Below are 13,043 nucleotides of genomic sequence, written 5' to 3'. Positions count from 1 at the left end.
TCTGGAAACCCAACAAACATCAGTGATTAGGCTTGTTGAAATCCACCCTCCTTCTATCTCGCCCCTCTATCATGCCCCTCTCCCCGGGCTAGCCCTGGTCGCATCCGCTGAAATCCCACAGGTTGGGTCAACGAGAGAGGGCGGGGGAAGGCAGGATTAGCAGCCAATCCGGGCTCGGCGCCATGCCCAGCCAATCGGGTCGGGTCTGCTGGGGCTCAGCCAATCGGGCTGGATGAGGAAGACCTGAGTCAGTGCTTGCGCCCGTCGCGTCCAGCAGAGACTGTCGTTACTGGGGTCCTGGTCCTCTAGTTTGTCCTCGAGGAGGCCCCGAGAGTCAGGTGCTGCAGGCGATGGGGCGGCAGTGGGGGCCCTCCATGAGGGCCGCTGAGCAGGCGGGCTGTGTGGTGAGCGCCTCCCGGGCCGGACATCCCAAAGCGGGCTGGTGGAGCTGCAGCGGGGTAATCCTGAGTCGGAGCCCGGGCCTGGTGCTGTGCCACGGGGGCATCTTCACTCCATTCCTACGCGCCGGCAGTGGGGTCCTGACTGCTACCAGTGCGGCGTTCCTGCCGGGCGACAGTTGTGGCGACGATCTGTGCCTCCACGTGCAGTGGGGGCCAACGGCCGAGAGCCCCGCTGTGCGCGCGGAGCCGAGCCACCCGGGGCTGAGTATGCCCCGCTGCGCCGGCCTCGAGCCCAGGGCCTCCACCGCTCCCAGCAGGCCCCGCGGCCGGCCCCTACAGCCCCCGCGCCCAGCCAAGTTGCTGCTGCTGCTGAGCTGCCCAGCTTTCCGAGCACACTTCACGCGCCTCTTTGGAGGCGAAGCGGCCGAGCACTGGCACTTCGTGAACGCCGCCCCGGACGATGAGGTGTCGGAGGAGGAGGAAGAGGATCAGCTGAGAGCGTTGGGCTGGTTCGCGCTGTTGCGCGTGGAGCCCGGCCCGGAGGCCGAGGAGGGCTGCGGGCCGGCGGTGGCCGTGGCTCCTCTGGGGAGCGTGCCCAAGGGCGCGCCGCTGCTAGCCTGCGGCTCCCCGTTCGGGGCCTTCTGCCCTGACATCTTCCTCAACACGCTGAGCCGCGGCGTGCTCAGCAATGCGGCCGGCCCGCTGCTGCTCACCGACGCACGCTGCCTGCCGGGCACCGAGGGCGGCGGCGTGTTCGCCGCGAGACCCGCAGGGGCGCTGGTGGCGCTGGTGGCCGCGCCGCTCTGCTGGAAGGCCCGCGAGTGGGTGGGCCTTACGCTGCTGTGTGCCGCCGCCCCGCTGCTTCACGCCGCCCGCGCCGCACTTGCCAGCCTGACCCCCAACTCTGCAGCCCTCACCGCCCTCCTGCCTCCTGAGGTGGGCGCCCCGCGGGGCCTGCCCCTGCAAGACCCTGGACCTCCATGGGCAGCCGCGGCCGTGCTGGTGGAGTGTGGTACCGTTTGGGGATCCGGAGTGGCCGTGGCTCCTCGTCTCGTGGTGACCTGCCGGCATGTGGCTCCACGGGAGATGGCTAAGGTCCAGATTCACTCCACTATGCCCAAGTAAGGCCTTCTGTGCTGCTCCTTAGTGGGGGTTCAGGTGGGGACAGTGGAGGACTCAGCCCTTTGGGCTTTGGGCCTGCAATGTTGGTGAGACATGGGATCATCCTCTCATCTGATAACTAGGTGAGGGGCTCCCAGCCTTCAGTTAGAGCAAGGTGACAAGCTCCAAGCAACTTGGAGTCTGTGTGTCCCAGGCATGTATGACTGGTCAGCCTGAGGCTCTTCTGGGCAGCCTCTCTGTCTCTTAGCCCTGCACTTTGCATCCCACTCACTAACTCCTTTGACCAGATTCCCTACCCTGCTCACTTCAGCTCTGGAAGTGGTGGTGAAATCCCAGGGAGTGATGAGGTAGACCTGATAAATCTTCCACAGGTTTTCCCTAGAACCTAGCCAGAGCTGCCCTTTTTGCATGAAAATTACAGATGTGGGGTTGTACCTAATTAGATTGTGGTGTTTTTCAGGTAGACAGATGTATTCTGGATAGCCTGTATGTGGCCCTGCTGGGCAGCCAGGCTGAGACTTTGGGCCTTTGTTTCCTTTGCAGAGAATGTCACCCTTGCCCTCCTTTACTTGGATTTGCTGTGGAAGTTGGCCTTGACTACTGGTTTGAATTTCTAGCATGTTCTGTTTGCTGTGAACTCTCAGGTCAAAGCTAATACCTTGGTGTTAATGGCTACCCTTCCCCATTTCTGATTCAGCCCAGCCTTGTAGGCCAGCCTTTCAATCTCTGCTGAATCCCTTAGATTGACCCAGTACAGCTAACCCAGAATAGTCATGAAAAGGAAAACTGATGAAGAAGTTGGCCTGTGGTGTGACCCTCCCCACAATTCTACCTTCCCCTCAACTCTACTCTCCCCTCCACTCTGGCCCTAAAGGAAGCCATCAGGTCTGGTGGAATTTAACCCTGCAGAATGTATTCAGGTGCCCCCAGGTGAGCGTGGGAAAGTCACTTAATAGTCTAAGCAGTCTCTCATAAGTTGACATGTATAGTCTTGGACAAGACAGATCCTGGGACATAGTGTGCTATGATGTACTAGCATGGTTCTAAATTCAAGGGTAAAAGCACATGCTGTCCACTCACTGACTGGATTGTTCGGAGTTATTGAGGCAGTGAAGAAGAGTTCTGTGTGCTTGCCCTGACCTCTGCTGCTTGTTTTATGACTTTGGGTAGACTACTTAATCTCTCTGGGCCTCACTTGCAACATCTAAAATGAGGATAATAGCACTTCCTGGCTGGTAGGGCGAGGAGGGCACAAGCATGAGTCCTGGCCTTACCGTGCTTACCTGGGGTCGGCTATTGAGGAAGCTTTGCACAGTTGATTACATTGGTAGAGCATGCCTGCCTAAGTGTCATGCCCAGAGCTACTGACTGGTAGGTTCCAGGGCTGACATCCAGATTTCCTGACCTTAAGTCCCTGATTTTCTCACCACTCTCATCTCCTTGCTTTCTGTCCAGGGCTGAGGGGCCAGAAAACAAGCCTGTCATTTGTTGCCTTTGCTTCCAGGAATGTTGCCATCTGGGGACATGTGGTATTTGCCACCCAGGAGACATCTCCCTATGACATAGCGGTCGTGAGGCTGGAGGAAGACCTGGATGGTGTCCCCACACCTGTGCCTGCTGAGCACTTCCATGAAGGTAAAGGACAAGGGGTATAGTGTGCTGGAGGGCCTGTCTGGGCAGAGCTGGACCCCAGGAAGGAGAATTGATGTTGGGCCCTCTAACCATGCCAGACTAGGCAACCGGCTCCCTGTCCCACCCCTGCTGAGCTAATGAGCCAGGGTGGCATTGCCAGATTCTTGCTGAGGCTAGAATCTGTGTGCTAGCCTACTCCAGGGCCACAGCAGTGTGGTGTTAAGGTGCTGGGCCTTTGGTAACACTTGAAGCTGGTCACAAAAGTGTTTGGCACCTTCAAGACTGCCTTGGCATGATTTAGGAAACAAAGCTTAAATTGCTGCCACATAGGTACCAGATGTCCTATTTTATGGAGGCAGTGTGTGTGTGTGTGTGTGTGTGTGTGTGTGTGTGTGTATGTGTGTGTATGATAGAAGACCAATCTCTGGATTAGCATCACCCTTCTACCACTGGTGCCTTTGGACAGAGTACTTAACTGTTCTCTGCCTCAGTTTCCACATGTGTTAAACAGGGCTGTACCTTGCCCCTGCCATAGTAATGACTAGGTAAGAAGATACTTTCACAGCTACTTTATAGTAACCATCAGTACCATCCTTTTACTAAGAGACTAGTCCCAGGAGGAAATGAGTATTAACTCTACAAACATGAGCACCTAGGTGACAGGAACTCCAACAAGTGACTGCCAAGTATAGCAAGGGAACAAGGACTGGGGACCAGCTTGATGCCCCAAAGCAGTGATTTTGAATGGTTACTTCCTAAGGGGCTCATGGGAAGGGCTCCCTGCAGGGAGTATCTGAGCAGAAATTCAAAGGGCAGAGAAGGTTGGACCTTTGTGGAGGTGGGAGGTGAGATGGGCAAAACCCTGCCAGAACAGAGTCCCCAGCTGCATTCTCCTTTCCTCTGGCAGGTGAGGCTGTCAGTGTGGTGGGCTTCGGCATATTTGGTCAGGCCTGTGGGCCCTCTGTGACCTCAGGCATCCTGTCAGCTGTGGTGCAGGTGGATGACACCCCGGTGATGCTGCAGACCACATGTGCCGTGCATGGTGGCTCCAGTGGTGGACCTCTCTTCTCTACCCACTCAGGGGACCTCCTGGGTAATTAGCTTCTTGGCCTTTTCTCAACCTAACCATTGCCAAAGCCTCAGTCCTCCCAGCAGATGCTATAGCCCTGGGAAGACCCTCTGTCGGGGAAGACCCCCAGAGTTAGTTAGCCAAAGTTTTCAGGATGTTCTGTCTTTGAGGGTTGGAGAGGAAGGGATGCTGAGCTGAGAGGGAAGACATCTGGGCCCTGGGCCCTTCTGTGCCACCAACCCACTTCATGACCTTAGGTAAGTCTCCTACGCATTTGTTCTATGAAATCCAAGAGTTAGATTAAAATCTAAGGGTCACAAACTCAAAAGTCTACAGAGGGGCTGGGAAGGTGGCTCAGTGGTAGAGTGCTTGCTTTGCATGCATGAGGCCCTGGGTTCGATTCCCAGTACCACATAAGCAAAAAGAAAAAAGTCGGAAGTGGTGCTATGGCTCAAGTGGTAGAGCGCTAGCCTTGAGCTGAAGAGCTGAGGGATAGCACCCAGGCCCTGAGTTCAGGCCCCACGACCGGACCCCCCCCCCAAAAAAAAAAAAAAAGAAAAGAGAAGAAAAGAAAAAGTCTACAGAAACTGGCCAGGTGATAATTGAGTGTAGGTGTAGGGCAGAGATCAATGGGTGAGACGACAGGGGATGACAGCTCAGCTGTAGCAGATTGGGGCCATGAGGGAAAATGGGTCTCATGTCACAAAAAGCCACGAGATTTTATTATTATTACTTTTTGTTTGTTATGGTTAAATCGTCCTCCCTACCTTTTTTTTTCCTGTGTTGTACAGGGCCTCACAATCTACTTCTGAGTAACACCCCCAAGCCCCATTTCTTGCTTGCTATTTTTGAGATAGGATCTACTTGTCCAGATATGTCCCTGGATTAAGATTCACCTATTTTAGGTTTCCTGTGGTTATTAGGGTGGCACACATGGGCTACTGTGTACAGCTTCCCTCTATGGAGAGGAAATCTTACAGACTTTGCTGCATGAGCTCACCTGGAGCTGCGAGTCTCCTGCTTTCATCCTCCTATGTAGTTTAGGACCCATAGAACTGATACATAGTACTCTGCTATCTATGGGTTAAAAAGGCCTCTTGAATTTTTCTGCCCAGGCTGGGCTGAAAAAGAGAACCTCCCAATAAAAAATTTCAACTTCACTAGTAAAGGTTTTGAAAAAAGGGGCTGGGAAGGTGGCTCAGTGGTAGAGCACTTGCCTTGCATGCTCGAGGCCCTGGGTTCGATTCCTCAGTACCACATAAGAAAAAAGCTGGAAGTGGCGCTGTGGCTCAAGTGGTAGAGTGCTAGCCTTGAGCTGAAGAGCTGAGGGACAGAGCCCAGGCCCAGAGTTCAGGCCCCACGACCGGACCCCCCTCCAAAAAAAAAAAAAAAGATTTTGAAAACAGAGGGCTGGACAGGTAGCTCAGTGGTAGAGCTACCATTCACAAGGCCCTGGGTTTAATCCTAGCACCAAAACATGAAGCCAAAAACAAAACAAAACCCAGTCTTTTTAGGTAGCAAAGCAAATTGTGCATTCCTTTGGAAACCTCTAAGGTTCTCTATATAATACTACTTAGGCTGTGCTAGACTTGTTATTTCTGTCTTCCCTTATTTATAACTTTTTCTTAGGTATTTAAAAATCTGGCTGTTGCTTTCTATCTATTTACTTCTTTGTTCAACCTTAGTATACAGTTAAAGTAGTTTTAGAATTGCTATTCCCACACCCCTGGGGCACCAACTCTAGCAAGTAGAGTTGAATATTTCTGTGCATTGTTGTTTTTGTTTTTTTTCCCCCTCAGTACTGGGATCAGACCCAGGGCCTTGTATATGCTTGACAAGTGTTCTACCACTGGGCTGTAGCCCTGACTCTGCCTTCAGTGAGGCTGTCATTCCTAGAGTAACTTGTCACAAATCCTAGTTGATAGATACATGAATACAGAAATAAATACAGATGTGTACATGTAAGTTAGTGTACATACACACATCTTTTACCACTGTCCACTGAGAAGGGTAAGGAGCAATGCTGAGCACAACTCACAGTCCAGACTGGTTTCTAAATACTGTCCTCTGACCAAGGAACCAAGAATTGGTTGATTGTAGGACTTGGACAAGGAAAATCCAAGATGATCCTGGAGTGTCTTGTCTAGAAAGAAATGTTAACCAGGAGCCAACTGGAAGAGGCTTCTATTGGAACAAGTCTAACAACGAAACAGGTAGCACTAGTATGAGATTACAAACCAAAGAAGAGTAGATATGTGTGAGTCTACACTGATACAAATAAGTGAGTAAGTTTAGAAATGGAGACAAGCTCCAGCTCTTTACACAATTTTAATTAATAAATGTAGGAATGAGGGAAAATAAGAAAAATAAGAAATGAGGGAAGTAGGAAATCACTGTTAAGATACTGTGTTCTCATGTAATTGTAACCCCTCTGTATGGTATTTTCACAATTAAAAAAAAAGATACTGTGTTCTCACATGCTAATACAAAAGGGTAGATAATATAAAATGGTGTGCAAAAGTTAAGTAGAGACAGTATTTATGTAAGCTCAGTGTTTTCCATGGAATACTTAGTGTTTACAAAAGAATTCCTCAAAGCCAGGCACCAGTGGCTCACGCCTGTAATCCTAGCTACTCAGGAGGCTTAGATGTGAGGATCGCGAATCAAAGCCAGCCTGGGCAGGAAAGTCCATGAGTTCAAGCCCCACGATGGCCCTCCCCTCCAAAAAAAAGCCTCATTTTGTGGGGAGAGGCCTAGTAGATGCCAGCTTAGCCAAATGATCAAGGTTAGCATCACCAGGACTAAATGGGCTGGGATTTAGCTCAGTGGTTGAGTATTTGGGTATAGCTCCATGGCTGAGTGTTTGCCTGGCATGTATGAGGACCTGGTTTGAACCTCAGCATGCAAACACTGAATACTAAGATAGATACCTGATGCCTCCTGATACGATGCACTGGGAAAGAAACTGCTTCTACAGGGATCTACCTGAGAGCCATTTGACAAAAAGAACTGCCTTGCAGTCTTCCAAGTGTGCAGGCCATAAGATAATGACAGCCTAAGGAGCTGACTTGAATGAGAAGAAATTTAGGAAGGATGTAGGGTCATGGAGGAGAAAGAGCAAAAAACTGAAATCCTAACAAGATCAGTAATCTTGTACCAAAGTGAGCTTTTGGTCCTGATAAGTGTTTTGTGATAAACAAAATGTTGCCCAAGGGGAAAGCTGAATGAAAGGCAACAAAAGCAACTCTTTAGGTGAGGCCTCATTAAGTGTAAAATTATCTTAATATACACTGAGCAGGCTGATTCAAACATGTCTGTGATTCTGGTTCATTCATTCATTCAGCAAGTATTTGTTGAGGGTCTACTTTGTGCCAAACAGTTTTCTAGATACAAGGAAGATGCTCATTAGACAGGAAAGAAGGATGAAAAGTGATCAGGACATTAGATCTGGCTGGTATGAAGGCGGTTGGGAAGAGGGCAGAGTATGCAGAACACATGTCCATGGCAGGGCATTCAGTGTCTGTCTCATGGGGTCCTAACAGGCCCCAGTGACTCTTTATCCCTTGGCTTACTTATTTTGTTCTTTGACTTTCCCACAGGCATGGTCACCAGCAACACCCGGGACAATAACACAGGGGCCACCTACCCACACCTAAACTTCAGCATTCCTATCACAGTGCTCCAGCCGGCCCTGAGGCGGTACAATCAGACTGGTGACCTTGGTGGCCTCCGGGAGCTGGACCATGCTGCTGAGCCAGTCAGGGTTGTATGGCGGCTACAGCAGCCCCTGCCCCAGGCCCCTCGGAGCAAGCTCTGAGGCTATGTCACCCTCCAGATGAGAGGGACTATTTTATACTTTGGGAAGTGATATGGAGGTGGTTAGCAGTCGTAGGATCTGGGGCCCAGCTGGGTGACTGCAGGTCTCCACCCCTGACTCTAGTCTGGACTTGGGGCTCTGGACCAGGTACAGACTTTTCTTCAGCAAGATGGGATCCACTGTGGGATGCTTTCTTGAGTTCCACTAGGCTTACCTATGTGATTTTCCCTTCTGAGGACTCCAGTCCAATCGCATAAAGGCCCTGGTCCTGGTAAGCAGATGCTGGGGGAAGGTGGACTAGCTTTGCTTGGGTATCTATTCCCTTGAAGGCCACTAGCCACCTGGAGCAGCTGCTTCCCCGGGACAGAGCCCATGAGCTGCCTGTGCAATCAGGAGTGTCAGGCGATTTGGGTTTGCTGGGAATACATCAGCACAGAGACCCTACTCTTAGGCACAGAGATGAGGGAATGGACAGGAGTGTGTCCCTATAGTGCCACACGTATGGGCGGCAGGGTTCCTGCAAGCCAGGAACTTCAGTCCGACACAGTGCCTTCATTTTCTATCCTACAGACTAATCCCAGGCATTTTGGGGAGATAGCATGTATGGTTGGGGCTTGGGAATAAACAATCTTTGTGCTTCTGTATGTTGATGTCTTTTTCTCCAGAGTGCAGTTTGGCTAGAAAATGTCCTTCTGTGCGGATGCCCTGCAGAGGGTCATTGTGTAGGGTGCTCTGTTGGGCTAGCCTGACTAGCTATATTGAGGACTTGCCTGGAACTTGGAGATCCCAGAAAGTGGTGATCTTGGCCTGGCAGCAGGTGTGTACAAAATGCCTGGAATATGCTTAGGTCTGTGCTGGAGTCTAGCTTGGTGGAAGGTCAAAGAATGAGGGAGTTTGGGAGTTTAACTCTGGGGGTAGGCAGCACTTGCCTAGCATGTGTGAAGCCTGGGCTTCCCTCTCTGGCACCACAAAAACTAAAACAAGAGGGTAGTAGGCCAGAGTAACCCTCAGGAGCCAAGATCAAACTCCTCAGGAATGTGCATGGCATGGTACCCTGGGCCCCTGAGAGGGGATGTTCACCAGCCCGTTGAATGCCATCTGGAGATGGCAGGGGCTAATCCAAGCAGGAAGAGCATGGCCTAGGAGTGCTTTATATCTCATATGTGTTGAATGCTCACCCTGGAAAACCACAGAACATTCCTGTGATTGCTTTGTTCCCTTTACAGATTAGGAGCAGGCAAGGTTCCAGTGAGAGAAGGCTTATGGCAAATCAGTGGTAGCTGGGGGGGTTAAGTTTATTCCAACATGTGTGGATAGCAAGGTGCTCACAGGTATTCTGGGGAGATTGGTGTGTCTGTACATTTACAATGGGCACGGCAGCTCTGTGCGTGGAGATTATGTCCAGACACCCAAAGATGGAGGAGGTTTCATCAAGGTGACTCATGTACCAGACTGTGGCAGGAGAGTTCAGGAAACACCAAACAGACTGGAAATAGGGAAGATGTTCCAGGATGATAGTAGCAAGAGGTAGGACAAGAAAGATAAAACCACTTGGTTTTTCTGGGAGTGGTAGGTAGAGAGAAAACTAGAAAGGAGTGAAACTGAGGCCCTGGGACCAGTTATACAGGCCTTATACAGGAGATGGCTAAGGCAGGACTGGTGGGTGTGGGATGTGGGGTGATGTCACAGAGGGGAAAGCCTAATAGTACCTGCTTTGATAGTGATGGATGACTGATAAGCGTAGGGGTCTGGAGCCTCAGGTCCACAGGCTGTTAAGATGAGTTAGGACAATGCAGAAAAACATACTCCTCATTCTGGTGACGGAAGACAATAGAAATTTACTGTTCATGTAAAGTCTGAAGTAGTATCTGAACAAGGAGGGAAGGTTTGTTCTTATACAAGAGTGATCAAAGGATCCAGGCTTTTTTTTTTTTCCAGTTCTGGAGCTTGAACTCAGGGCCTGGGCACTGTCCCTGAGCTTCATTTGCTCAAGGCTAGCACTCTACCACTTGACATTACATTGCTGTCTCCAAGAAGCAAGCTTCTGGGGACCTGCCAGGGTTTCAACCATCACAACCACCACACCTTCCCACTTCTTTTGGCACCCAGGAAAGTCCTTCGTTCAGTAGTTAGCCCTGTTTTTCAATTCCAAAGCTATGGGCGCTACTGGGTGGGCAAAGAGGAGTGAAGTGTAAGAAACTTTCTGGAAGTGGCAGAGATAGTTGCATGAGACCCTGCCCTGGATCAACTAACTGTCTTCTATCTGCCACTTTGGCTGAGTGGTGACCAGGAAACTTGGATTTCAGGAAGTGGTGCTGTGGCTCAAGTGGTAGAGCGCTTGCCTTGAGCTGAAGAGTTCAGAACAGTGCCCAGGCCCAGAGTTCAAGCCCCATGACAGACCAAAAAAAAAAAAAATGTGTTAAAACTTGGATTTCTTCCCCCCTGACATGCCATGCTCAGAGGCCGGTGCTTGCCATGCTCAGAGGCCCATGCTCTGAAGCTCACGGGCCTCTGAGGCTTAGCCACCTCACACTTCTGTCTTCTCCCTTCCATCTTTATCTCTGTGTGTACCCCTTGTACTCTGCCAGGTGGATCCTCTTCCATCCAGGCTCAGACCCAGCTCCTCTGAGAAGGCCCAAGGATATCTTCCTTTCCCAAGCCCCAGACCATTTCCCCCTCCCAGGAAGGCTGTTATGTCTCTATTCACCTCTGTGCTACATGGAACTAACTGGGCAGGCGTCACAAGTGCTTGATACCACAACTGAGACTGTGCTTTGCCTACTCCGTGCCCTTTAGTTCTCTTAGGGATGACTCCAGCCCTGTTGAAGGACATCCTGGCATCAGGATCATGGTTTCAACCTCTGCTCAAGGCTAACCCCACTGCTTTACTAACTGAGTTTCTTAAGTCTGTAGAGGCTTCTGTCTTTATATGTAAAACAGAAGAGAAAAACTTACCCTACAAGATCTGTGTGAAAAGGAACTCAAGGAGGTATGCAAACACTTAATGTTCAATAATATTAGCTGTATATTTTCAAAGAGTACTGATGGGATCATTTAATGAGAAATAAATGTCCATGGTACACACACCAGTGGTTCCTGCTACTTGGGAGGTGGAGGTAGGAAGATCCTCTAGGTCAGAAGGCAGTCTGGAGGGAAAAATTAACATGCTATCTGAAAAACAAACTAAAAGCAAAGGACTTGAGTTCAAATCCTAGTACACCTCAGGGGAGGGAAAAATAGAATCCTTCTGGATGTCAAGGGCTGGGGCTGGATGAGCCAAGAAGGAAGAGCAACTTGTGATATGAGATTTCTTTTTGTGATGATGAAGATGGTCAAGAGTTATATATATAGGAGGTAGTGTTGATTACACAATCTTGAGCTCAATGACTTTTCAGACACAAATTATGTCAATTTAAAAAACATTCACCTTGGGCTGGGAAGGTGGCTCAGTGGTAGAGTGCTTGCCTTGCAAGCCAGAGGCCATGGGTTCGATTCCTCAGCACCACATAAGCAAAAAAAAAAGCAAAAAGCCGGAAGTGGCACTATGGCTCAAGTGGTAGAAAGCTAGCCTTGAGCTGAAGAGCTGAGGGACAGCGCCCAGGCCCAGAGTTCAGGCCTCACGTCTGGACCCCAAAAAAAAAAAAGAAATGAAAAAAAAATTCACCTGGAAAACAATATTGAATTACAAGGGAACCAGATACTGGAGTCAGTGCCAGGCACAATCTAGCAAAGTGAGGTCTGTGCCCAAAGAGCAGGTCTAAGGTGTCCTCCTTGGTGTCAGTGAAATACCTCAGATCTCAGCTACCTGAGTAGCTAGGATTACAGGTGTGAGCCATTGTTTTATTACCCTGTCTTATCTCTGACCACAGCATGTAAAAAAGTACAAAACTGGGAAGGTGAGAGAGTCAATTTGAAGCTACCAATGAACTGCCAGGACATGGGCAGGCTAATCTGTAATATAAAACACTGGTTATGTATGTGTTGCTGCTGTGTGGCTGACAGCACACAAAAGGCTTCACATAAGTGGTCTCACTGGATACTCCTCACAGCTCTTAAGGTAGGTGCTGATATTTACATTAAGAAGATGGAGATGGTTATCTGTTGCTAGTAGCTCAAGCCTGTCTCAGGAAATAGACATCTACAGGATGAAGCTCCAGGTCAGCCAAGGCAAAAAAAATCTGTGAGATTACATCTTCTACTAACCAGCAAAAAGCCCAACTGTTGGCATGGCTCAAGTAAGTAGCAGAGTGCCAGCTGTGAGGGCAAGAGCTGAGGCCCTTTTAAGTTGAGATACCAGCCCCATTCCTCCACAAAGAAGACGGGGATGGTTTTAATCTTTCACTGTTAGCTTGAATACCTCTAGATTTAACTTCAAATGTGCTGACTCGGGATCCTTGTCCGTCCTCTGGATCTTAGCACACAAAAAGGGCACTTGCCTGCTATCTGCCCAGAACTGACTCCTCTTTCTGGGAGGAAGGTCTTTGCACACTTCTAGGTCCCTAGTCTTTGTCCCTGCAAGTGACGAGCTTGTTGATTCCTATGGTTGGTTCTGGTTGGGGCTGTCCCTCACACTTGTTTTTCTCTGGGCTTTCATGGCGTCCACCAAAGCAAAAATCGCTTTTGTTTTTAATCTCCATTATCCTATCCCTTTGCCAGCACTGCGCTCGGCATGCAGTAGGTGCTCAGCTAGGTTGGCCGAATAATTACGTATTTTCATGGAGCGAAGAGGCGGTTACGGTACCCAAGGTCGCCACAGCCTAGCGGGTGAGCCTAGAGCAGCTCAACAGGTGTCAACAGAAGTGTCTGGGATGGGGTGGAGTAGAGCCGGGCTAGGGGCTGGGCTGGGCTTGTGTGGGTGGAGCAGATGGGGTGCTGGCTGGTTAGATCGGAGTTGGAGGGGGCCCGTGTGGGACGGGCGGGACTTGGGCGCAAAATGGGCGTGGCTTGTGGGGGCAGAGTGGGCGGGGCGCTGGCTGGCTAGATCGGAGTTGGAGGGGGCCCG

At 50.3% G+C, this 13,043-nt stretch overlaps 1 protein-coding gene across 1 annotated transcript; it reads left to right on the top strand.

Moving 5' to 3' along the window:
- The first annotated feature begins 263 nt into the window (after positions 1–263).
- Positions 264–8,677, top strand: Tysnd1 (trypsin domain containing 1). The gene is made up of 4 exons (XM_013017191.1): positions 264–1,522; positions 3,028–3,158; positions 4,063–4,248; positions 7,824–8,677. The coding sequence occupies exons 1-4, from the start codon at positions 351–353 to the stop codon at positions 8,039–8,041; spliced, it is 1,707 nt and encodes a 568-aa protein (XP_012872645.1). The 5' UTR covers positions 264–350; the 3' UTR covers positions 8,042–8,677.
- The last annotated feature ends 4,366 nt before the right edge of the window (positions 8,678–13,043 follow it).

This window comes from Dipodomys ordii, unplaced genomic scaffold, assembly GCF_000151885.1.
Source record: "Dipodomys ordii isolate 6190 unplaced genomic scaffold, Dord_2.0 Scaffold34, whole genome shotgun sequence".
Taxonomy (NCBI): domain Eukaryota; kingdom Metazoa; phylum Chordata; class Mammalia; order Rodentia; family Heteromyidae; genus Dipodomys; species Dipodomys ordii.
The sequence above is the reverse complement of the archived record's forward strand: the minus strand, read 5'-3'. Positions and strand labels throughout refer to the sequence as shown.

Excerpts from the sequence above, each read along its gene's own strand:
- Tysnd1 (XM_013017191.1), top strand. The coding sequence starts at position 351 with ATGGGGCGGCAGTGGGGGCCCTCCATGAGGGCCGCTGAGCAGGCGGGC. Across the intron at positions 3,159-4,062 it reads TGCTGAGCACTTCCATGAAG|GTGAGGCTGTCAGTGTGGTG; the intron begins GTAAAGGACAAG and ends TTCCTCTGGCAG. Across the intron at positions 4,249-7,823 it reads CCACTCAGGGGACCTCCTGG|GCATGGTCACCAGCAACACC; the intron begins GTAATTAGCTTC and ends ACTTTCCCACAG.